The sequence below is a fragment of the Mus caroli genome, unplaced genomic scaffold, assembly GCF_978045245.1.
Source record: "Mus caroli unplaced genomic scaffold, Mus_caroli_1 scaffold_1, whole genome shotgun sequence".
Lineage (NCBI taxonomy): Eukaryota > Metazoa > Chordata > Mammalia > Rodentia > Muridae > Mus > Mus caroli.
The window spans coordinates 51,727,271-51,754,073 of record NW_028227256.1 but is presented as its reverse complement, the minus strand read 5'-3'; the positions used below and the strand labels follow the sequence as shown (position 1 = coordinate 51,754,073).

Below are 26,803 nucleotides of genomic sequence, written 5' to 3'. Positions count from 1 at the left end.
ATTGCTTTTGGCAAGATAGCCATTTTTACAATGTTGATCCTGCCAATCCATGAGCATGGGAGATCTTTCCATCTTCTGAGATCTTCTAGAATTTCTTTCTTCAGAGACTTGAAGTTTTTATTATACAGATCTTTCACTTCCTTAGTTAGAGTCACGCCAAGATATTTAATATTATTTGTGACTATTGAGAAGGGTGTTGTTTCCCTAATTTTTTTCTCAGCCTGTTTATTCTTTGTGTAGAGAAAGGCCATTGATTTGTTTGAGTTAATTTTATATCCAGCTACTTCACCGAAGCTGTTTATCAGGCTTAGGAGTTCTCTGGTGGAATTTTTAGGGTCACTTATATATACTATCATATCATCTGCAAAAAGTGATATTTTGACTTCATCTTTTCCAATTTGTATCCCTTTGATCTCCTTTTGTTGTCGAATTGCTCTGGCTAGGACTTCAAGTACAATGTTGAATAGGTATGGAGAAAGTGGACAGCCTTGTCTAGTCCCTGATTTTAGAGGGATTGCTTCAAGCTTCTGACCATTTACTTTGATGTTGGCTACTGGTTTGCTGTAGATTGCTTTTATCATGTTTAGGTATGGACCTTGAATTCCTGATCTTTCCAAGACTTTTATCATGAATGGGTGTTGGATCTTGTCAAATGCTTTTTCCGCATCTAATGAGATGACCATGTGGTTTTTGTCTTTGAGTTTGTTTATATACTGGATTACGTTGATGGATTTCCGTATATTGAACCATACCTGCATCCCTGGGATGAAACCTACTTGGTCAGGATGGATGATTGTTTTGATGTGTTCTTGGATTCGGTTAGCAAGAACTTTATTGAGGATTTTTGCATCAATATTCATAAGGGATATTGGTCTGAAGTTTTCTATCTTTGTTGGGTCTTTTTGTGGTTTAGGTATCAGAGTAATTGTGGCTTCATAGAATGAGTTGGGTAGAGTACCTTCTGTTTCTATTTTGTGGAATAGTTTGTGAAGAACTGGGATTAGATCTTCTTTGAAGGTCTGATAGAACTCTGCACTAAACCGAATACTGGTTTTCAATTCTTTGGGTTATGTATTTAGGAGTGAGATTTCTGGTCTCATTGATAATTCTGTGTCGAGGGACCATCTAGCTATTATCTACAGCAGCTACACTGTTTATAGGCATAATCATCAATACACTTGTTTTCTCACATATTCACCTATATTTGTATTTTGTCTGTCTGCTGTTTCTTCCTTTTATTTTAGCCATTAATTTTTATTGGTATCTCATGATGGCTTGGATTTACCTTCTCTAACACCCAATAATTGATGGGCCTTTTCATGTGCTATTGGTCATTCTGTCTGTTGTGGGTTTGTACGTTTTTGGTTATTTAATAACTCTGTCAGCTTTGATCTTTCTGCTATTACCAATAGCATTACAAACAAGCTGAAGGTAAAAATTGTCTGATCCTCTCTTTGAAGTGGTAATCAAGAGTTAAAGGAGGTTTTCACCAAAGAATTAGACTCCACATCCCATGTGCACAGACATATCACTTGGGGTTTTCAAAATGCTGATGTAAAAGATTTCATTTCACGGGGCTTACTGGGTGGTAGGTAATTTAACCTAACTGTTAGCTCGAACTCTTCTGTAGTTATTTCGGTCTTGAAACAAAAAAAGAAAGAAAAAGAGGTGTTTTAGAACTATGCACAATTGGCCCACCACTCTGCTGTGACCAGCTGCAAGCACAAGGGTTCTTCGGCTCTCTGGGCTGTGTGTGGTAGGCCAGTGATCCTGCTGGACTGTCAGTGTGAGCTTCTCTTACCAAGACCTCCTCAGAGGATATTTTTCCTCATAAAGTCAGATATTCCCTGCTTCTCACTAGTAGGGAGTTAGTAATTTTGAACCCATGTTTTCTAGTGAGGAATGAAGCCTTGTGACTTGCCCTTAGTGACCTAACATCCCAGTGAATGAGGTTATCCCAAACCAGGTCTCTAGACGCTCAGAGTTTCTGTTTCCCTCCTGGCCTTGTTACCACATTCTTGTTTGGTTATGATTCAAAAACCAGAATGTTGTCATGTAGTGCCAAATGTATTCAGAGATAGCTCCAAGTGGGAACAAGCCCCTACATGTCTGGGCAGGCCATTTCTATCTCATCCTTGGCTTTACTGCCTTGGCCAAATGTAGTTCTGTCCCTGATGCTAGGAAGGCAGCCAGATCCTCCTGAGTCAGAACAATGAGGCCATGATCTCAAAGGAACCATCTATACTAACTAGTATACATTTTATATATAAATGCTAGAATATAGTACACTTTCTGGATAATTTCTGAATTTTGATGTTAAGTATGTAGTACAGACTCCCAAGTCTAGTCTTAGTGTGTAAAGGTGTGAGCAGAATCTTCACATTGCCTATATTAGGGGTAATGCGACGTTGGTGAAGGATAGGGTGTGATGTCACCAGAAAAGGAGTGACCTTGGTTCCAGCCCATTGACCATGGGGGCCTAAGATCTCACCACCCTGATACTGTGCCTTGGATCTTCATCTTTGTGGTTGGCCCCATGTAGCAGATGTCAAGGATAGTGGTGGTTTTTATTTCTAGTTTTATTACCAAATAGAAGCAAAAGCAATTGGACTCAACTTAAACTCAACTCATTGTCCTTACTAGAAGTCCCGATTTTCTGCAGTTTGACTGTCAAGAGTATGTTTTCAAACTTGCTGTTTGAAAACTTCCAGCTTAGCATCCTGGAAGTAAATTTTGTTTTCCTAATGTTTTTTTAAAAAAATGCTCAGAGACAACTTTAGACCAGTCAGGTGAAAAAAGAGAATCCTAGAGGTCTCTGTAGGGTCTCTCAGCCTTTATATTTCATAGCACTTTACGAGAATTCTTGCTTCGTCTGTGGCACTTCCAAACTGAGGCACCTCCGTCAGTGTTGGCATAATGTGCAGGCAGCATCTGCACTGGGCTCTCAAATTATATATGCTAAAAATATGTTGGAGTTTAAAGTACACCATTAAACATGTAGCTAAATGAATTTGGACATGTTCTAAACATAATTGTAGCATCGAGAGGAAGCTCAACACTGGGGGAACTGTCAACATCAACGTTTTCAGAGGTTTTGCTAGAAAAGGATTCAGCTAGGTGTGCTGGCACATGGTGTAATCCCAGCACTAGGGAGGTGACTGCAGAAGGCGTAGGAGTTCAAGGCCAGCTTCAGCTACTTAAGTTTGAGGCCACCTGGGCTGCCTACATAGGACTATCTCAAAAGCAAGCAAGCCAGCCAGCCAGCCAGCCAGCCAGCCAGCCAGCCAGCCAGCCAGCCAGCAAGCAAGCAAGCAGACTTGATGATTTTGTTAAATCTTAACTGCTTAAGCTTCAGTGCTACTTTCTTTCTCCACGTTATTCATGCTGTTTTCCAGATGGAGGGGGACAGCGTGAATGATTGCTCACAGACATATGTGTGAGTGAGCACATGTGTTTACATGCATGCTGCTCAGCAGTAAACATAGGAATGATGGGACAAAAGGACCTGGGGGACAGTCCCAAGCTTACGCTGCCTGAAATCCCACATTAAATCATTCTCATGGTAATGCTGTGGGTGCCTAAGCCTGGATTCCTTTACATCTTTAAGGAGCTGTGTAGAGACGAGGGGCACGGGAGAGGAAAGTGCTCGCCACACCACATGAACACATGTTGAACAGCAGCCTGGTGCTGTTGTTCATTTGTCAAACACCTTCTCCCTCTTTTGTGTGCTCTAGCCCCTATCTAGGTCTTGTTCAAGTGATGCCTCCTCCCTAGGCTGACTCCTGTGCTGTCCTGGTCAGTTAAACAAGGCTTCTGGGATGGTTGAACAGAGGAGAGCCCTCTGAGCTCTCTGCAATCTATCTTGGTACAGAGGGAAACCTGGCAGCTCTTGCCTCGGGTCTGGGGAACTCTGGAGTACCGTCTTGCACATTTGTGTTGTCTCTATGGGGCATCCTTATTTGCCCAACTCTATTGGGCATTCTCTGAGGAATAGACCACAATATACATTTCTTTTGTGTATTTTATAAAAATAGCATATCATAGGCATTCATAAAATGCTTTTAGCTCTGTAGCTCTTCTTTGTGCAACACATGGCCAGGCTATGTTGCAATACGTCTGTATTTCTAGAACACTATATCCCTATAAAGAAATTAGGTAATCCTGTAGCTAAACTGGGGGATAACCTCAGTATGTTGTTGTTCTTACAGGTTTTAAGAGAGGGACATAGTAAAAGCCCACTTTAGTGATAGCTCAATATCATATGTATTGGTATATTTGTGTACAACAGCAGCATCCAGGAAATGTGTCAAAGAGTATACATTAGTCTGTTATTATGGGTGATAGGGATGGTTATCAAGGTTTTCTTTTCCTGACTTTGTATTGTTGCAGTAAAAAATTACTTAAGATATAACCTAGCAAACACAAGACAAAGAGACAATGCATAAGAGTTTGACGCCCCCTTGTCATTTTTTTTGAAACTGCATGATTGAAAAAAAAAAGGTATCTTCTAAGTTTTTGAGTTGGGAACTAAATAGAGAGAAAGGTACTACACATTTGCTACTGTTGTTGTTCATTTAGCTCATAGCACAAGGAGATCCTCCTCTGTTAGTGAGACCTGGACTGAGCAAGCAGTAGTTAAACTGGCAGCACCAGGCTGTGTTCTTGTGGTTGTGCTGCGGATGAGTAACAGGTCCTGCAGATGTGGGATGTGCTACCTTCAGAGGCCCAGCAACTTCCGGTCTCTCTCAAGGGAGCAACACACAGCTAGCAACTGGCTTTCCCCAGCATAGAGGTTCACAGCTCTACTGCACTCCTCCAGCAACCTCCTGCTGGTGCCTGGGCTGGCTGCTGCAGAGAGCCCTGCACTCTGCCCAGTCAGTGAGAGTCTTTAGGCAGCTCCAACGGAGTGGGCTGCTCAGACCAATCTAAAGGTGTGGAGAGCACATGTACCCTTTAGATTGCAGACTGGTCACAGAGACCCTGTTTCCTTGCATAGTTGAGGAATACCCCTCCCTGAGAGCTCTCTCCTAAACTGGTATTGTCATCTCCTCCCTTGTGTCACATTTCTCTTAGCTTTTACACGATCTACTGATCTACTACCAGGCTTATTATTTGAAAACAACAACAACAACTCTTTTTTTTTAATTAATAAGCATTCTATTAATTTTTATTAGATATTTTCTTTATTTACATTTCAAATGTTATTCCCTTTCCTAGTTTCCCCTCTGAAAACTCCCTATCCCTTGCCCTCTTCCCCCTGCTCCCCAGCCTAACCCACTCTTGCTTCCTGGCCCTGACAGTCTCCTATACTGGGGCATAGAATGTTCACAGGACCAAGGGCCCCTCCTCCCATTGATGACTGACTAGGCCATCCTCTGCTACATGTGTAGCTAGAGCCACGAGTCCCACCATGTGTTTTCTTTGGTTGGTGGTTTAGTCCCAAGGAGCTCTGGGGGTACTGGTTAGTTCATATTGTTGTTCCTCCTAGGGGGCTGCAAACCCCTTCAGCTCCTTGGGTTCTTTCTCTAGCTCGTTCATTGGGGACCTTGTGCACCATCCAATGGATGGCTGTGAGCATCCACTTCTGTATTTTTCAGGCACTGGCAGAGCCTCTCAGGAGACAGCTATATCTAAGACAGGGTCTCATGTAGCTCAGGCTGGCCTTCAACTTATCTATTAGCTGAGGATAACTTTGAACTCCCAATCCTTTGCCTTTACTTTCCAAGTGCTGAGATTATAGGTATGTGCTACACCATGCCTGGCTCTACAGTTCTTCTTTTCTTTTTCATGAAACGCTTTGTTTTTATGTGCATGCACCTGTTTAAATGTATATGCACAATGTTCATACAGTGTCCATGGATGCCAGAGAAGGGTGTTGGTTCCCTTGGAGCTGGAGGTATAGACAACTGTGAACTGTGTGATGAAGGAGCTGAGAATCAAATGTGGGTCCTCTGTAAGATCTGCAGTTCTCACTGAGGTGCCTCTCCAGCCCCCCAAACTCAACTCTCAAGTCACCCTCCCCATGCAAAAACAGATTACAGCTTGCCAATTCTACAGAAGAGAGTCTAAATGTAATAGGCAGCAGTTATCCTCAGCTTCTGTGATCTTACCCAATTGACTTCTTTCCCTCCATCTGCTCACCCATGTTCACCATGGAGAAAACTGTTCCTTCTACTCACACCCTTCAAAGGGTGAAGGTGCTTGCTCTCTTTCCACTGACACCCCATCTTTTTTTAAATCGTCACCAACCTCCAGTCCTTAATTCAAAGGCTGCATCTTCCAGAGGGCCAGACACAGTTTCTCTCTCACTCATGTTACATATGCTGCGTGCTTCCTGTTACGTGTTAGAGCTCCTCTCAAGGGAAGGATGGCAAGTTTCATATGCTTAGTAAATCACTGTGGACCAGGACTGAGTGTGGTTGTCAGAATGCACTTGAGTAATGTTTTGAAAACATCCCTTATCAGTACCTGGGTGGGTTGTAGTTAGAGAAATAAAGTAAATATGAATGGGGCCACTGTCTTCGGAAGGAAGTCAGATAGGCCTATCTGCTTCTGTAAGAGTTCCCATTTCCCATACCAACTGCTTTCCAGCCCCACAGGCTCCTCTCTCTTCCTGCTGTCTTATCATTTCCCTTAGGCATCCGTCAGTGAAGGCCCTTGCTAGGATTTTGTTTGGAGAAGCCAAAGATGCTTCCAGAAGACTGTAGTCTTAGATTCAGGCTCTTAGTGATGTTCCTGGCGTTGTGGGTAGCAGGGCATCTTCTAGTCATTGCAGGCAGAGGTGATCCAGGCTATGGATTTGAGTGTCAACACACCAAGGCAACTGACAGCAGTTTGCACAGTCCCTAGTCCTCCATTTGTGGAGACATAGTGGGAGCTGAACTGTCATATCTTCCTTCTACAAAATGCTAATGGAGATCACAGAGGAATCCACAGACAAGGAGGACAGGGCTCAGGAGAAACTCATGTAAGCTGTGGAAAGGGATGCTTGTGTAAACATTGGCTTGCTGCTACTTTCAAAGAATTCAGACTATAATAGATTTCAGACAAGCTCAGTTTGGAGTTTTCCAGAATCATGAGTGACTTAATTTGACTAAGTGAGTCTATGTTGTTCAGTGGTAGTCCACTCCTTCCCCAGTCAGCAAGATTGATTAGGTCCTAAGGAATGGCTTTTGTGTCTACATGGTCATCTTGTATTTAATGCAACTTAAATTGCCTTATTCATCTTCTGACTTCTGAGGCTGCTGCAATTATAACTGCTTAAGTGGCCACCATGAGAAAAGCATGCCATGATAATAGGTCATTTTTTGGCATACATTTTTTTTATAAAGGAGGAATTTAAAATCTATTATCCCTTATGATAAGGGAGAGGTGTATTAGCTATTAACAAAAGTCACATTTTATACCCTACAATTGAAAACTGCTTTATGTCTCTGAACAAAGACATTTTGCTGAGTGTTGAAAAAAAGCCATCGTTAAGGTTTTCCCCACCACAAAGATCTCCGAAATGGCTTGTATTGATTAACATCATTAAACCACCATATTTGAGATGGGCGGTGGTGGCGCACGGCTTTAATCCCAGCACTTGGGAGGCAGAGGCAGGCAGATTTCTGGGTTCAAGGCCAGCCTGGTCTACAGAGTGAGTTCCAGGACAGCCAGGGATATACAGAGAAATCCTGTCTTGAAAAAGCCAAAAAAAGAAACCCACCATATTTGAAATGTGATTTGATATGCTGTAAGGTACAGTTGTAGAAAGAATGTAAGCAAAAACAGCTAGGAAATAAAGCCTCTAGACAAATTGGTAAAACAGGAACTTAAGGAATGATTTATGTGTTCTTTTTGTTTCACTAAGAATATTCTGATTTACATATTCTGTCCACAGTGTTCTCTTGGGTCCACTGTGTTCTTACTCAAATAGGTTGTTAAACATTACATTTATTTGTGTGTGTGCACCCAAAGTGCGCCGTGGTGTATACATGAAGGTCAGAGGATGGATAACTCAGGGCAGTTCTCCCCTTCTGACAAGTGGGCTCCAGGGGCTGAACTCAGAGCATCAGGGCTTCTTGGCAAGGGCCTTTATCTGTGGAGCCATCTCCTTTGTCCCGGTTCTCTTTAAAAGTTCTCTCCCCAACACTATTTAATTAACTTAGCTAGGGTTTAGATTAGATCTCCAGCCATTTGAAACTAGACAGAGTTAAAAAAAAAAAGATCTGTGTTGTTGGCAGCAGATCCTGATGGAAATATGGAGCCTGGCAAAGCGTATCTGCCGTGGTTTGTTTTCCGTTTCTCTTTATGGATATGGCCTATTTTTGAAATGTTATGATTTCGATTCAGTGCTCAAGTGTCAAGCCTGACAAAACAGAGCTTACACATGCAGAGGTTCTGTGTCTGTGTGTGGGGTGGGATGGGAGTGTTCCGGAGCTAAAGGAAGTAACCTCGATTTCACCTGGAAACATTCACGACTTGGGGCAGGAACTCTGGGCTATCTATAAAGAGGGAAGGAAATTAGCCAAGATACTGAGCCAAACTTGCATCCAGGAACAGAGCAGGCATTAAAGAGTTGAAAAGAGTGTCCATAGTTTCCACTGCATCCCTGTTGGTCATTCTTGGCGAACCTGTCACAAGGCAGACCAGAAAACGCCTTCCTGAGGTAGCTTAAATTGTGACAATCATCTTCCCACTGGTTAGAACTCCTTCTGCTGGCTCAGTGCTTCTCCCGGCCAGCCACTTACTCTTCCACCCGATTCCTTTGTGAGCTCTATTCTTAGCCCACCCCTCACAGACCTCACCTTACAGCCTGCTCTCCAGCTTTTTGGTGACACATATCCTCAAAAGTCTCCCTTCCTCTATTTTGTTTTCTGACATTGTGTTTCAGTGTTCACTTTTAAAGAGTAGTCATATCAGGTTTGGTGGTGGTGGACACATGCCTTTAATCCCAGCATTCAGGAGGTAGAGGGGCAGAGGGGCAGAGGGGCAGAGGGGCAGAGGGGCAGAGGGGCAGAGGGGCAGAGGCAGGCAGATCTCTGTGAGTTTGAGGCCAGCCTGGTCTACAGAACTAGTTCTAGGACAGCCAAGGCTACACAAATAAACCTTGTCTCACACTACCCCCACAAAAAAGAAAGAAAATCTGTACTACTGTGTAGTGTGACTATCCATGCATCATAGAGACTGTATCCTTCATTTGGTAATGCTTTGCAGGCTACTAGGTATTTAGTATTTGGGCACAGTGGCTCACACCCATAATCATAGTATGCAAGAATTCTATTGAGAGCAGTAGGCCAACCTGGGTTACATAGTAAGTTCTAGACCAGCCTGAGTTATATGTAGCAAGGTCTTGTCTCAAAAAAACAAATGAACACCCCCAAGCAAAAATAAAAGTAAAACAAGATGGGAGTATGTAGAAACTGAGGCTGGCTTGGTCTTAGGCTATCATAGCTATTACATCATTCATGCCTCATTTGCGTGGCCTGTGAGAGAAGCCTCTGACTGGGCAGCATTAGGAGATCATAAATCTTTCGACTCAGTTCTCACTTGCAGGTAAACTGTTTGACCCTTCAGAGGTCCAAACAGGGAGGTCATTTCCTTTGTAACCAAGAGATCACCAAAGAAGGCCTAACTACACGTTTGTTTGCAACCTTCAGCAGTCAGGTCAGTTTCCAGTTCTGTCAAGCAGGGATAAATCCACAGCACATTTAAAAGTCAGCATATGCTAAATCTATAAAAGAATGGGCCTTCTTCGACCATTTTCATGCATGTATGTAATATTCTTTGCTCATAATCATCTGTGCACTGTGACACAGCTTGGTCAAAGAGAGGTGTGGTATTATGTTAGTAAGTCTCTATTATGTGGCTTTTTAAGTTAGAGTTCATACAGAAGAGCTGTGTGATATTCTTGAGGTTTTTCCAGTGCAACTGAGATGAATTCAGGGGATTTCTGCTCTCTCCTAGCAGGGGCAGCCCTTCTGCCTCAGAGGTGCTGTTGCATGGATTAGGGCCCTAATCTGATGGTTGTCCTACAGTAGTATTATTTTACTTAATAATAATAATGGTAGTGTATCATAATAACATTGTATAATATATGAAACGTAGAGTATATTAATAACATAATATATAACATTACATATAAATGTGTACAATAAAATTCTTATCATTGTGTGTGTGTATGTGTATATGTGCATGGAAATCAGAGAACAGCTTTGGGAGTCTTTCGGTCACAGATTCCAGGGATTAAACTCAAACTCAGGTCTTCTGGCTTGCCTGGCAAGCCTTTTTACCCACTCAGCCATCTCACTAGCTCTCTTACTCTACAATCTTAGAGGAAATCTATTCATCCAGTTTGTAGGATGGTCACAAGGAAATTCACCTGTAAAGACGTTTGAGCTTTTTACCTCCAAGTCAGAAAGGACCCTTGACTTCATGGCGGGAACACTAGGCCTCTGGCCTTGTATGCAGTTGGCGAGTATTACACAATTTGTCAAGTGTGTCTTGTAAAATGGCTACTATTAGCTCATCTTAGAGATGAGGAGACCCTGCTTGGGAGACTCCCAGTCACCTGGCTTTACAGCAGCAGTCTCCCTACTGTGGTAAAAGAGCAAGCATCGGTCAGAAAAATCAGTCTTGCCTCAGGGTTCAGTTTAACTGATCTGTGGTTTCATCATTTCTTTTTGCCCAGCCTCTCCTTTCATGTCCTTCAATAGCTAGTAGGAGAGTTGACGTATCTGGACTTCATGTTATCTTGGGCTGTCTGTCCTCTGGGGAAGATAAGTGTCCTCAAAGAGCAGAGCAGAGTGGAGGAAGATCAGGAGAGCAGAGGAGCAGCAAAGCATGTGACTGTCCCCCAGCTTGGGACTTGGTCCCCAGAACCCACTGCCAAGCTGCTGCTTCTGTGTTGTTTCCACTTTGAAGAGGTTAGGTAATAATTTACCCAGTTTCTGATTAAACATGCTTCATTTTTCATTCTATTTAAGTAGGGGAATTCTTACTATAACTTGGGATTTTATGTATTTTCTTTTTCTTTCTGGTAAATAACTGGAAATAGTATAAACACTGACTTTGTAACATGTGCCATAGAAAACTCTTTCTCTCTACATTCCCTCCCTTCCTTCCTTCCTGTGTGGCTCATGTGTGTGGGTTCACATTTATATGTGTGTCTGTGTGTGTGCATATGTGTGCATGTTTGCACACATGTATATGTATATGTGCATGTGTGTATACGTGTGTATGTGTGTGCACATGTGTGCGTATGTGTGTATGGGTGTATGTGTGTATGTGGGCATAGACTAAAGGATGATGTTGGTATCATTCCTCAAGCACTGTCTCTCCTCCTCTTTTTTTTTTTTTTCTTCCAGAAACAGGGTCTTGGAACTTGCTGAGTAGACAAGGCAGGCTAAGCCCTGGCCCCAGCACTGGGGTGACAATGGTGACTCATCAGGACTTGCTCTTTCTTTCTTTCTTTCTTTCTTTCTTTCTTTCTTTCTTTCTTTCTTTCTTTCTTTCTTTTACAAATGTGGGTTCTGATGATTGAAATTATTGTTTTACTGAGTCCAGCCTTTCCTAATTAATTAATTATTAATTAATTAAGAGATGGGTACTTGCTGTTTTCCACACTGATCTGAAACTCATGATCTTCTCCTTCTACCTCCCTGCATAACCCAAGTACCGGGTTCCCAGTGTGAGCCACCACACCCAGCTAAGAGCCATTTTCAAACACTGACTGCCTCACTCCATAATTAAGAATTATGCTCATAAGGACTGAGTGTATTCTGTCTGGGTCTTACAGTACTTAGGGAGACAGTTTTGATTTTCATGATCATCATCATCTTATGATAGGGGGAGCTCCCCAGGTAAGATGATCTACAGTCGGGAAGCACTTAACAGAACCCATGCTGGACATCACATATCTGGGCCTGCTGGTGAGGAACACCGCATGTTCTGTTCATTAAACCAAGTGACTTGAGCAAATTTTATTATCCCTTTGCAAAAATGCAAGCTCTGCCCATTCCTTAATGAACTGTTCCAGGTTACTCATATAAGCTGGTGGTTTTATGTGGCCAGACTATTGGTGTGTCAGCGATTAGGTACCAATACCATGCTCCCATCCTTCCTTGGTGATGGGCTGTGCCCAGAATGCTCAAGCATAGGCAGATGTTTAGGAATACCAATGCTAGCTCTTGGCTATTGATTGATCCCAGCATCCTTTCCTGATCGGAATACAAGATGCTGGCTTTTACATTTAAGGTCTTTAGCCACAGGATCTCATCAGAGAAAGGCAGGCAGCACACCAGGGATGTGGAGCCCAATGCTAGGGCAACTTCTAGATGTGTTTGGATTTATTACCCCTGGCTCTAGGTCTTGGTCTCAGGGAGCCTCTCTCCCCTGCTTCTCATCCAAAGGCTGCTTAGATTGAAAAAAGCTTGCAGCTAACCACAGGAAGGCCACGTGGGCTCAGCACAAGTCTAATTAGTGGTTTCCATAGAACACATGAATTTTGTTGTTGTTATAGTGATTAGACCCTCATGCATGCTAGGTTAATAATCTACCAAGGAGATATGTCCCTAGACTCAAGCTTATCAGTTTGTTCCCCCCTCCCCCCGCCAGCTGCTCTGACTGAGCCCAGAATGAAGCACCTTCTCCAGCCCCAGACTTTGTTCTTAATTGGATGGCAGAATTGAGAGAAGGATTGAATTGTGTTTTTTGTTTCTATGTTGATGTGTGGTGCTTGTATGTGCTCATGTTTGTACGTGTGGAGGCAAGTGCCTGTGGAGGACAGAGGTCGATGTCCAGTGATTTCCTTTATCACTCTCCACCCCATTATTTTCATTTTGTTATGAAGCCCTGGCGGTCTGAGAACTCACTATGCAGACCAGGTTGGCCTTGAACTCCAGAGCTGTGCTATCACACTGGCCTCCATCTTATTTTTTGAGGAAGGGTTTCTCACTGGCCATGGACCTCCTCCATTGAGCTAGGTGGGCTGGCCAGTGGCTCGGTGGATCTCCCTGTCTCTGTGCCCTGCCTCCAGCCCTGTGCCTGTTTTTCATGAGTGCTGGAGATCTGAACTCGGGTCCTCGTGCCTGTGTGGCATCGATTTTACCAATGGAGTTATCCCTTTGTCCTCTAAATTGTGTTTTCAAATGATGAAAATGACACTCTCAAACCTAGGATTTATCCATATGGTCTGTTCCTAGTTCCGGAAATAATGGGCCCTCGTGGCTCAGTAGAAAAGTGGGGTTTAAACAATACTGTTTGATCTTTTTCTTTATTTTGCTTTACCTTTATTTCTTGTGTTCATGGGCGTGTGTGTGTGTGTGCTTCTCTCTAAGAACTTTCTTAAAGCTGAAGTGGACCGTTTAATTCCCTTCCTTCCCTTTTATATATCACCTGTACATTGATAGGATAACAAATTACTATCTTGCGCCCCCTAGTGGAATTATAGCCCTACTTCATATTTGAGAATAATGTCTCACAGGTCTTACTTTTGAAAATGAAGTTTTCTCCCTCCCTTCCCTTCCCTTCCCTTCCCTTCCCTTCCCTTCCCTTCCCTTCCCTTCCCTTCCCTTCCCTTCCCTTCTTCCCTTCTTCCCTTCTTCCCTTCTTCCCTTCTTCCCTTCTTCCCTTCTTCCCTTCTTCCCTCCTTCCCTCCTTCCCTCCTTCCCTCCTTCCCTCCTTCCCTCCTTCCCTCCTTCCCTCCTTCCCTCCTTCCCTCCTTCCCTCCTTCCCTCCTTCCCTCCTTCCCTCCTTCCCTCCTTCCCTCCTTCCCTCCTTCCCTCCCTGGTTTGTTTCCCAAAGCTGAGAATTAAAAAGAACAATTCTTCTGTACTAGGATGAAAGGGCTGTGAGAAGGAAAAGTGGCTTTCTGCCGAGTCTATTTTTTGTGTGTGTTTGCTACAGAACTCACAATGGCTATCAAATACAAGGAGCCCTCTGCTCCTCTCTGCTCTCCATACAGGCCAAGTGTCATCAGCCTGTCTGCCAGTCACCTCTAAATGTGTCTGTCCTCCCTTCCAGGAAAGATGGGAGTGGATGGAAGTGGGGACAAGTCCCATCCAAATACCCTGCCCCGATCCCTATGCCACTGGAAATCAGACTGAGAAATGGCAGCTGCCTTCTGGGGACGTCACTCAGGGGACGGTGCTAGTATTCACTGCCTGTGCAGGCATTGCCAGGGTGTAGCTGCTGAGGTTCAAAGAAAATCCTAGTACTATAAGTTGAAGTGACTGCTGCATCACTGAAAATACCTCTTTCTCCCGTTATGGTTTTTTCACAATTTTGACTCTGGTTTTGAGAGTGAGTTCACCAAATCCTGCACTGCACAGCCTTATATTGCCTATATTTGGGCTAAGGTATTTGGAGTTTTTTAAAAGAATATATTAGTGTCTCCTTATCTGCAGGGTATGTATCCCTAGCACCCCAGTGAGGGCCTGAAACCATGGATTGTACCACACCCAGTGTGTACGATGCTTCCTTTTAATCATGTGTGTTTGTACTTCTTTATGACAACACTTGCTTTATAGATTAACAGTAATGATCAGTAATCAAATACAGCAATTATGCTGTAATAAAATGGCCACCACCACTACTGCTACATTTTGGGGACATTGATAAATAAGGGACACTTGAACATAGCGACAGATGATCTGATTGCTGAGGTAGCACCGAGACTCACGGGCAGCTAGTGTGTTCTCATCCTAGGCAGGATAGAGCAAGGTGGCACAACATTTTGTGATGCTTTTTAGAATGATGTATAATGTAAAAAAAGAAAAATGTTTATTTTTGGAATCTTCCATTTAATATTTTTGAACTGAAGTTGACTGCCCCTGACTGAAACCTATGTAGAGCAAACTGTGGGTAGGGGAGACCCATTGAACTGTGCACACCAAGGCTTAAGACACAGCTTTGTGCTGGGGAAGCTTCTCTTTTAAGGCTTAGCACCACTAAGGCAAAACCTGGGAATGCTATAATGATGAATAGGTGGCAGAGTGCAACCCTCCAGTACTGATGGAGAAGATATTGTAATTAGAATAATCATGCAGGTAAATCTTTACCTGAGGTTGAATTCCCAAAGAACAGAATCCCCTGAGTATTTTCTGACTGTGTTCTCCGTGGGAGAGAGAGTGAGGGAGAGAAAGGAAGAGAGAGGCCCCTAAGTATATAAAAGAGCACTACTTACTGGCGAGTCACTGCAAACATGCAGTCTTTATGCAAGCAGAGTGTCTGTTCGTGAAGTCCTGCTCTGGAGTCGGTTACACTTGGGTTCACAGGCATGAAGACAGTGGGAACAGCTCTACAGCATAATGGAGAAGACAGGTCTGTCTGGCATGGGCTGTGGAGAACAGGCATGTTTACAGGGAGTGGGAGGTATCTATTAGTGATTTAACACGTGTCTCTATGCATATATGTCAAAGCATAGATGAGTATGTGCACAGTGCATGTATGTGCGGTCGTGGGTGTGTGGGTGCATATATATGTGATGGCAGCATCGGAAAACACACAAAAGTTCAGCTTCCTCCCATGGAAGCCAGGGAATCTGTGTCTGACCATGTGGTATGGGAAGCAGCTCTGAGCAGAGCTAGGCCCGGGGCCTTTGGGAAGCTAGACACACCTCCATGTGCTTAGAAACCACTCTGGCACCCTTCCCTGGCAGCTGTGTCAGGGAGCCTCTCCTTGGGGACATTCCAGCCATTGCTTGGGAGGTTTGCCTCGCCTGAGGAGACTGAGGACTTGATGCATCGTACAGAGTGCCTGCATTCCTTGTGCTCATGAGAGAGGCCCTGTTCGGATCACTGTGTTCTTGTTCAGTGACTGACCGTTGGTCCGGTGATGCCTGAGCTGGCTTCACACCTCAGACTCTGAGTCTGTCAGCTGTCATACGACCTCTGTTGATTTAACACTACAGTCTGCCAGACTCTGACTCTGTCTCTACATGTTGCCTTATGGCTGTTGGTTTTTTTTTCTCCATCAAGGTTCATTTAGGCAGAAACTCACCCAACAGCATTTTGCTAAGAGCTCAGCAGACAGAACAGTGTGAAAAGATTGGCGTGGTTCTGCTGGGGACTTGGTTAGCAGGCATGGGGAGGATCTCTTTGTAGAGTCACTTGAGGTTAGTGTTTGCTTCTAGCTCCAAAGAGTTAGGTGTTGACATACTCGATTCCACACTCACAGTCCCATTCTCTAGATAAACTTAATCAGGATTCTCAGGACAGAGACGGAGGGATCTTATGTGAATAAGCATCTCGAATGATTCTTATGCTGAGTCAAACTTGGGGCACTGCCATCATCCAGCTGTCTGTTAGGACTAAGACATTTACAGAAGTTGTAAGCAAATACATATGTGTAGTTGCCAAGATTTGAAATTTAGGGGGGAAAAGAGGCCAAATATTCCATATTGATAACATTAACCATTTTTTAATGAAAACATTATTTGAGTAGAGTTGAATGGTCACATAAAGTTTTCTCACTATGCCCTTTGGCCCTATTAATCGTCATCCTATGAGGGGTGTGGCCAGCGATGGCCATGCTTAGACTCAGATTCCATCAGGGAAGTGAAAATGGTGGAGTTGGCTATGAAGAAGATCTTTTACCATGTGGGGCAAGTCAAGCGTCAGCCCCTGAACCCAGCACGTTCCCACAGTTATCCCTCACCCCAGTGATGGTTTCTGGCAGGTTCTCTGCACATCCACCCCGTGCATACCTTCTCTTTAGGATGGGCTGCCCTTCTGTCTCCATCTAGAAACCCATACTCGGTCATTGAGGTGCCTTCCTTCCTCTTACAGAACTCACTGTCCTCGTAGTTGGGTCACACTTTATAGTTCCTTCTTCTATGTAATGGATTCTTCTCTGCTCCCCTTCACCCCCATTCTCTAACTAGCCCTTGTTATATCTTATTTTAAACTAGTAGTTATATAATCATTGTAAGACAGCCAGTGCCCACTCGCTAAAGCTATGGAAGTATTTGGGAACGATTACAAGGTGTTTTGAAGATTGGTCCACAAGTGTTTAGGTCGTAATATCCTCCACAAAGGGCTTGTCTTGGATGTGAGGGCAATCTGTATCCCTCCCAAAGCTGTACATCTGTTAGAAAGAAGATGCCCTTCCCTGAGTAGAGGACCAGTCTTTTGTCAGGGTACAGAGCATCTGTGATCCTCTGCTAGAACCTTCCAACAGCTCGAAAAGGCATAGTCTTCAGTGACTTCAACATCTGAATTGGCAGTGACAAGGGTTAGTCCTTAATAGGGTCTGAATATAGAGACCTGTGTTTGGTTATATTCTTGACAGGGTCTTTAAGGTCTCTCTCAGATACTTTGTGAGTGTAGGCTGGAGTCTTATTTATTTCTGCCTGCTCATTGATAATTCTTGAATAAACTTAGAGGGAACAAATATCCTTGTTGCTGTCTGCATGTGAATGCAGGTGTTTATCTTAGTTATAGTTCTAATACTCAGTTTCTTGGTTTTGCAGCCACCACTGGTCCAGGCAATCTTCAGTGGCGACCCAGAGGAGATTCGCATGCTCATCCATAAGACTGAAGACGTGAACGCACTGGTGAGAGACTGTGGTGGTTGTATAGGTCCTTCTCTGGGGCAAGCAAGGCCTCTTGACATTTTCTGTGCTGTGAACCCCTGTAGAAAATTGTGAGAGCTCAGGGCTGCTTTTTAGACTATTGTTTCAAAAAACCCATGGAGTGAAACTCTAGGGTTAGACTAAATCAATTATGTTGAAATATAGTTGTAAAAAAATTTAAAGATCAAGGGACTGAAGATGTCACTCCAGGGGAGAGTGCTTACCTAGCACACACAAGACCTGTGTTAGACCCCCAACACTGCAAAACAGAGAAAAAAAAATCAAATTTAGGATACAATAATCTGTATGCTTATCAAAATTGACCTTATTCTAGTCAACTCATAAATTAAAACATCACACAGTATTTCAAGGCCCCAACCTCTATCTCTGTGAATGTTTATACAGTTACATTGACCATCTTGAGGCCGTGGAGTTTCACTTAGGGTCTCATGCTTTCCCTGTCAATCACACTCATTCATCACAGGAAAAGCAAAAACTGTGAGTTGAAACCAGAAGGGGGAAACCCCTACTTTATATCCTGTCTATATACCCATTAAGATACAGCGATGCATCTGGCACTGAGCATTGCGTTTTGAATGACCTGCTACTACCTCTTGCATAGCTGTGATGTCTCCTGGTGACAGTGTCAGACTGACTGCCACTACTCCCGTGGTTTGTTCTGTATATCCACAAAGAAAGGATGCCGGCCCCTATTACAAAGGCAATGATAGTGAAGCCATACCATTTTTCTTTCTGGATGTAATGTACCTTGGCCCTGGTAAAGTTTGGTAACCTGTGCCTGTGGACCACCAGATATGAAGACTTTTTGTTTTTTTCCAGTGATTGAAGAAAGATGAGGAGAATAGCATTTTTGGACATGCATGGTTGCTAGGAAGTTGTCCTAACAAGTGTCCAGTGGCAGTTTTGTTGGAGTGTGGCTGTCCATCTTGCACACATTGTCTCTGCTGCTCTCACACTGCCTTGCTGAGCCCAGGGGCTGGACTGAGCCAGGGCCACTCAAACCCTGCCCTTTGTAGGAAAAGTCTGCTGGTTCTTGCCCTAGGGAGTCCATGACCCTGGGATGAACCATTGAACTCTCTGCAGCTCTTACTCCCGTGCTCTTTGAAGTTGTTGAAACCTTGTGTGTGCTTCAGCATCTTGCATATTTTGCTGAGAAAAGGGTCAAGGTATTTCACTGAATTCCTAAAAGGACTTTTGGCACATCTATCAAAAGATAGACATAGATACACATAGACTGTATCTGGGACGTTTCCAAACAGATCATCACCTGCACCAAAGGGCACAAGCATTGGCCAAGAAGTGACCCTTTTGATAGTTTCTTAGAGTCAGGCTGAACAAGCGATTAGGTGCAGGGCGTGCTGCTAATTCACTTAACACAATCTGGTTATCAAAGTACTCAGGTCCCTTAGGGAGAAGAGTCCTCTTTACAGCCTAGTGTTGAGCAGAAAAGACAGGGCGAGTTGTCCATCTTCAGTGTAAGCAGATCTTTGCCCTGGGTTGATAACCTGCCTCTGAGGAGGTATCTCTCTCAGGTCTGCTGGCGGGTGGCTCCCTTCCAAGACAGGTCCTTTGGAGCAGCCTTTGTCTGAGGCTGTCCAGATGGGTGTGGCTTCCCCAAAAGCCTTTTGGCAGCTTCTCCTCAGCTGGCAGTAAGAACAACAGGGCAATGCTTTGAGATGTGTTTTTGCAAGGTAAGCCAGGATGAAGTCAGGGACAGAGGCCTTGCAGAGGCAGCTGGGCACTGGTCCAGGACCTGTGGGGTGTGACCAGGAGGCTATGAAGCAGGTTCACTGTCAAGAGCTTTGACATCACAGGAATTTGCCCAGACTCTTTGGTGGCTGTGGGCCAAGCCCTGGCAAGCCTAAGGCAAGGTTACTACCTTTTCCTAATAGTTACAAACAAACAGAACTTTTAATCATCTAATCTCGGGAAATTGTACTGACCTTTGAATGACCTTTCTTTCTTTTTGGAAAAGTAACAACCCATTGCTGATTGGCTACCTAGGCTTAGCTCTGTAACACATAGATGACTAATGAATGTTTGAAATCCGGAGCTTAGTTCCCTCAGCAACACATGAGAAGAGTGTCCCCTTTTTACGTGGGGTCTGAGGTATGAATGTGAGGTTTTCTAAGGTCACTGTGAGGGTCATCTACAGTCTGGCTGAAGAAAGAACAATAAACCTAGAGGGAAAGTGTGGGAATGTTTTTCCTGGGTCAGTGTGGAGTGTGTATATCACTTCTGTTCATCCTCCATTTTGGTGACCTGTCATATAGCCACACCTAACTCTGGGGGAGGGGCTATCACTGTGCTGCTGCGCCCCTGGAAAGTCAGCACAATCAACTTTGATCTTACAAGCTTCCAGGGAGTTAAAGTGATTCCACTAAGTTGTGTTTTGGCCATCTTTTTCACACTTCAGTTATTTACTGCGTCGTCGCAACTCTATGCTAAGCATGAGAGACAGCAGTGGCAAGACAGTGGGCTCCACTGTGGAGCTCACAAAGTGAAATCAAGAAGTGAGAAGTCACTTTCCAGGACTTGCTGGAGGCCAGTCTGCAGGGTCTGAGCTGTGATAATAAGCACGGGAGGCTAAGGGAGGTGAAAGAAGGAGTCACTCTGTATCTGCGGGGGATATGCAGCAGAAAAGGCAGTGAAGGAGGACTTGAAGTTGCTGATTGAGTATATCAGTAGAGAGACCAGGCCCCAGGTGCTCAGGTGGATCTTTCACATTTTCGAGGCTCATTGCTCTTTTTATTCCACCCACAGCTCCCAAGACTCCCTTCCTCCCCGACTCCCCCTGCCATGTGTGTAAAGGAGATCTTAAATCCCACTCTCACAGGCCTGTAGGCTGTGTTGAACCAATCTCTCACTGCCAATGTAGGTCATTTGGAGCAAGGCTCCTTAATCATTTTCCACATGACACACACTCTGTGCAAGACATTTTTTATGTAACCTTGGGTATAAAGGCATATAAAATAGGTTTGATAAAAACCAAACATTTCTTGGCAATAAATTTCTTTTAAAACAACTCCTTTTTGGTATACATTTACTTTTATTGTTTATTAAAGATTAAGGCCAATTTGTATATTAATGAGATTGATATACTTCTAAAACGTTTCAGCCTGTCAGGATGATCGCTCTGGATCCTTCTGTTGCTTCTATCATGAGTGGTGTATCAGAGTCTAGAGACGTGGGATACCTGTTGTATATGCCAAGATATCTATGTAAACTGACCCAGATATGGGTGATCATTAAAGACATTATAGAATCTTCCACTGGAATAATCAAACTGAGCAGAAGGTAGATAGAGAACAGCATCTTAATTTACAACCTCAAAGGTCCTGTCTTTAGCGACTCCAAAATCAGACTTGGAACTCAGTAACAACATACTCTAGGGTCCCTTTACAGCAACCCTACACCATGAAGATGGTCTTACTGTGCCACACAGCGACCAGGAAAGAGACAAATTGGCCCTGTGCGGTAGACTTAGGACAGGAAACCATTGCACACAGCTCAAGTGAACATTGTCGTCACATTAAATTGGGAACATTGTTGTCACATTAAATTGGATCTACGCTGTCATTATGCCAGGTGGTTGTAAGCTACAGCAAGAAGATTTCAGCTCCAAAGCTAAGAGACAATATACAGAGCTGTCTAAAGAGGAGAGGAGTGTCTTTACAGATGAGACCTTGGAAGGCCATTAGACAGAGCTCCTACAGACAATGCCTGCTGCTGCCTCAGATAGCCCCAGCCCTGCCTTGTGCTCTTGGCAGCAGTAGTACTTCATGGCGCTGTTTTGTCTTCTTGTTTTAGTGTTAGAGATGCTGTTAGGTTGAGTCAGCATGTAAATCGTCGTAACTTCCTTCTCAGCCTGAAATAGGTTTAGAGAGCCTTGTCTTCCGACTGTGAAAGACTACACTACTAAGATTTGTGACTCCTATGTGACACCAAATGTGAGGTGTTTATTTCCCATTAAAAGGAACCATTAACACAAACCTATGCATGCACACACAGATGTATATGCATGTGCACATGGTGCTCATTAGTACAGCAAATGAAATTAGCAAATATTCTTCAATATCATCTAATGCTCAATACATACTAATTAGTAGTTTCAAACAGTTGAGTTGTCCACAAGTTGTTGATTTTAATTTACTCATACAAAAAACAATTTCGTCATTCATGTAATATTTATTATTTGCCACAAAGTTTGACCCAAGTACACATGCACTTTGCTTCCTTTCTCTATTCTGTGATAGGAGGGGCTCATATGTGACTGTAATAGAATGCATCTTAAGTTAAAAGCAAAGAACTTATAGCAAGCAAAGGGGAAGAAATGATTCATGCTACCACTTTTGACTACAGAAAATAATGTAGGTGGTGGAGGAATGTTAATCTCAAGATGCAAATGAGAGAAAAAGAAACTGATATTTTACAAGAATGGGCTTTTTAAAGAACAAGACAAATGAGAGTAGTGAGCTTGTAATTTATCTGGGTATCTGTTAGGGCAGATTACTAGTTCTTTAGAAAATAGAATGCATTTTAAATTCCACTCATGAGCAGCCTGGAGAGATGGCTCAGCAGTTGAGAGCACTGACTGTTCTTCCAGAGGACCCAGGTTCTATTTCCAGAATGCACATAACAGCTCACAGCTGTCTGAACTCCACTCCCACAGGCATCTGATACTCTCTTCTGCTTTCTGCTGGTACCAGGGGCATACATGGTGCACAGCCACACATGCAGACAAAATACTTAAATACATAAAATATGAAATAAAATTAAATACACTCTATGTGGGCTAAATCATTTGGTCTCTACCCAAGGAATTTAGAATGATCACTTTGCCACATTTCTACATTCTTTAAAGTTTTCTCGGCCTGATTTTCCCGTGTTGACTTCCCCCAAACCTTGGAATATAGATTCTATACTCTGTAGCCCGGCTTCCTGTGCTTCTGGATTTTCTCCTTTATAGATACATTGTACTTTCTTCTCCCCTTTTAGTAATTGACTTGATTGAGGGTGGAAGCTCTGAGATGTTGTGCTAGTAGCATCTTGGATACTACAAATCAGACTAAATGAGAAGCTGCAGGAATAAAGAAGCTGCAGGCAAACTCAGCTCCATCCATGATGAGGGCATCATTACTGAGGGGGATGAGTTCCTTAGCCATTTTCAGTGCTGTGCAGTGTTGGCGGTGCAGTATGACTGGACTTGTAAAGGCTTTTAAAAGAAAAATACAAGAAATTTCTAACATATTAAATGTTGGTTCTGATATTATTCATGCCAAAGAAGCTACTATTTGCGTGGGCCAAACCCAGCCTGAGGCAGTTTGCTAGCTGTGGATGACAGAGCAGAGAGGTGGATATTAGGGCTCCCCTGGTCACTATGTACGCAGTGTAGTTGCTGTGCCCTTCATACTGAATACTGGTCATCTGGGGACAGCAATGTCTGTGTTCTTCAAGTGTGCACAGTATTTACAATGGAACCACCTTTCTGTCTGTCCCCCAAAGCTGTTGTATTGACTATTTTATGCTTATAAATTGCAAAACAAATAACCCTATATCAACACACATGCACAGCCAACAAATCAGATCTGCAATTGTTCTTTTTCAGTATACAGGCTTGGCTTTTCAATTCACTGACTGTGTGAATAAGTTCAGGTTGCGTAATAAGTAGGTTGTATTTTGGGGCACACTTGAGACCCACATTGATTCACACAAGGACTTCTCCTGGGCCTAAGTGGTGGACTTCTCTTTCCTTTTGTCACAGTGTCCCCTATTTTCAGGGTGAACCCCATTTTCAGAAGACTGTAATTAGGTATGGGTGAGAGTCAAGATCTTGGAGTCTAGTTTTTTTCTAACTTCAGTACATGAACAACATTTTATGTTGTCAATTATGGGAAAATAATTCATTTTGTTTCGAGTAAAAAGTCAACATTTCCTGATGCCTCTTGCTTTTTACATGGCATCTTGTTTTTCTTGTGGCTGTTTAGTTTGTAAATTCTTGATTTTTTAAAAAACCTTTTTATTTAATTTATTTTTAAACAAACACACTCATTCTCTCTCTCACACACTCTTTCTCATACACATATACATACACACACTCTTTCACACACATACTCTCCCTCTCCTTCCTTCTCTCTCTCACTCACACTCTCTTTTTCTCTCTCCCTCCTTCTCCCTCTCTCTCCCTCCCCCTCTCTCTTACATGCACACATACACATTCTCTCACACTCTCTCTTCTCTCTCTCTCTCTCTCTCTCTCTCTCTCTCTCTCTCTCTCTCTCTCACACACACACACACACACACACACACAACTTTCTCTCACACACAGACTTCTGATTCCACTTGCTCCCAATCTTATTTTTCTCTCTTACCTCCCTCCTGACCCTGTTACCTTCCTACGAGTCTCTTTCCCACATTCATACCTCTTGTTTCCTTTGGACCCAAAGAGTTTAATCAGGCATCTATGTGATCATGGATTGGAACTATCATTGGAGCATGATGATTCTGTCAGTAGATACATGATGGAAGACAATATCTATCTTTCCTCCAGGAGCCAAAAGTTTAGCAGGGAGGGGTAGGGCTACACGGGCCCTTCCCTAATCTGTGTCTGCCCATCGACAGATATCGTCCACAGTGAGGATATTCTTGGAGAGATGTAAGAAGTTTTGTGAGACTATGACAACTCATATTTTCAAACTGATTTTGGCAGAGATAACACACTCAGATTATCCTTAAAGATGATGACTGTGTTACAAGGTTGAAGGTGTATTTATAGCGATTGTTGCAGCTATGCTGTTTTTTAGGCAGGTTTATTGTTGAATGAGTGCAAAATGCTGACATTTGAGTCTGAGGGCATTCCAACTCTTGCCTGATAGATATGCTATTACAGCTTGGTTACTAACTTAGAGACAGAGACAGAGTCAGAGAGAGAGAGAGTGAGAGAGAGGGAGAGAGAGAGAGAGAGAGAGCGAGAGAGAGAAATGCTAAGCATATTTTATGTAGTCAGAATACAAGCCTGGTAGTGGTATATTTATTCCGATGTTGCATAGATGGTTAAGTCAAGTTAGGTGCCACTTACACTCCTGCTTAAGGGAGTGTCTAGGATACTATTTGTATTTGCTAGAATATCTGTGACTTTAATGTTTTCTTCACTGTTCATTTCCGTCTTGAAAGCTGCTCTTCTTATTTCCTATTCCATTATGCACAGTATGTTAACTCACCTACTGTTGCTGAGAAAAACAGCATGAGGAAACAGGGCTCACTTAGCTCATGGTTTCAAGGGTCCATTCTACAGTCAGCTGCCCCACTGCCTTTAGGCATCATGGGGAAGGGTGTAGCAGGAGAGAGCTACTCATTCCCTGGCAACCAAGAGGGAGAGGGATATACCAATATGTTTTATTTATTGGTAAATAGTTATACAAACTGGCAAATAATCCTTTCACTCACACCAAAATGCAACTCTGGATATAGAAAAAAGACCCTGGGATTGGGACAGAGGAAGAAATCTTGAGCTCTGGGTGTCCTTGAGCAAGTGATTTTCCTCTTCTGGCTTCAGGTCTCTAAAATGGGCTCAATAATAAGTGCTTCCTAAAGTTAGGGTCAGGGAGATGAGGTGATGTCTGTGGATAAGGTAGTAGCTATGATTATTCAAAATAGTAGGTTTTAGTTAAGTAGAAATGAATAGAACTTAGTAGTAATGAGTTTATTTCCCCTGTGAAGCATGTCCCGGGAGACTGTCCTGGAGTGGCCTGGTGGTACCTTGTATCACGTTCCAGACTTTGTTTCTTTCTTAGCTGTCATCTTTAACAGTCATCTTCCATCTTACTGTCTAGAATGGCTGCTAAGCACCAGCCACCACATCTAAATCCCAGCTGTTATGAAGGAGGCAAGTAGAAGAAAAGTACACCCTTCCTCTTTAAGATGCTCCTACTGAAAAGACAATTGGTTGTATTTTGTCCAGACCCATATCCCATGGTCAGGCGGCTCAGCTAAAAGTTAGGATATCTTTGATGAAAGAAAGAGAGATGTTGGGGGGGAGGGGAGACCAACATTCTGCCATAGTATGTAAAAGCCGCTTGTGACCTAGGAATTGGCTCTGAGTACAAGAAACTCATCTATATAATAGCATTATTGGGTAAGTGCACATATTCCTCCATTTGTCACATATATATCAAATGCCTCTTATAGATAAGACATTAGCACCAACACCCCATATGCTTACTTCCTTCGGTACCTTCTCAGTCAAGTTACACTATCTGAAAAGATTTGAGGGAACTCTGTCTTTTTTTTTTTTTTTCTGCTTTTTCAAAGCGTATAGAATACATTACTATAAGGCCTATATTCCTCTCTTTGTTATTTTGTCTTTTTTTTTTTTTTCCAGAGCTGAGGCCTGTGACAGAGTGACACTTTAACGTGTCTTGAGCTCAGTGGCACAGGTGATGTGTTCCTCTCTAGCTCATAGGCCTGCCTTTTGTAAGAGTACTTCCTGTTGGCCTACCCCTGTTAACACTTGGCCTGTTGCTATACTGGCCCCAGTTGCCTTCAGGAATGAGAGAATCCTCATGCACACCAAGTAATGGTGTGTGACCTTGCTCCTTAATTCAAAATGATTGGTTAAATAAAGATGCCAACAGCCTATAGCTGGGCAGAAGAGAGGTAGGTGGAGTCAGCCCCTGGGGCTTGGGATTGGAGGAGGACCACAAAGGAAGAAAAAACTAGACGCCAGTCATGAAAACATAACCATGAGGGTGGGCCAATTCGAGTTAAGAGCAGCCCAAATGGAACATGGCAAGTTATGACTCAGGGTTATTAATAGAGAAGAAGATACTGATAGCTTAGAGAATAGATACCTGCCTAGTTCTAATGCTTTAAAAGCTTATTGTAAATATAGAAGTTGTGTCTTTTATCTGGGAACTGAGTGATCAGAGGTAAGGTAGAAACCCCCAACTGAGATTAAATTATTAGTTTAACATACAGCTGTCTCCTCACCTACACACGTACACTGTGTGTATGACTTTCTCCCCACTTGAAATGCATGTGCTAAGTTGTGACTCTTCATCTTCTGACCTCGTCCCTTTCAAGTAGTTTTCAGTGTTTGAGCAGCAAGTAGATAGATGGACAGGCAGGCCAGTGGGCAAGTAAGCACATGTAACCGATGGTTGCTATCCTGTCTGTCTTAAGGTTCCTAAGACCTGGGTATGTGCAGGCCCCATAACAAAATCTGCTGTA

The 26,803-nt window shown here is 43.2% G+C and overlaps 1 protein-coding gene across 4 annotated transcripts in view; it reads left to right on the top strand.

Moving 5' to 3' along the window:
• Ankrd44 (ankyrin repeat domain 44) overlaps positions 1 to 26,803 on the top strand; it is a 301,804-nt gene that overhangs the window by 80,167 nt on the left and 194,834 nt on the right. For all 4 annotated transcript variants that reach the window (XM_021160936.3, XM_029478049.2, XM_029478052.2 and 1 more), the window contains exon 2: positions 17,453 to 17,536. In XM_021160936.3, the coding sequence (XP_021016595.1) occupies positions 17,453 to 17,536 (84 nt within the window). The remainder of the gene's footprint in view (positions 1 to 17,452; positions 17,537 to 26,803) is intronic.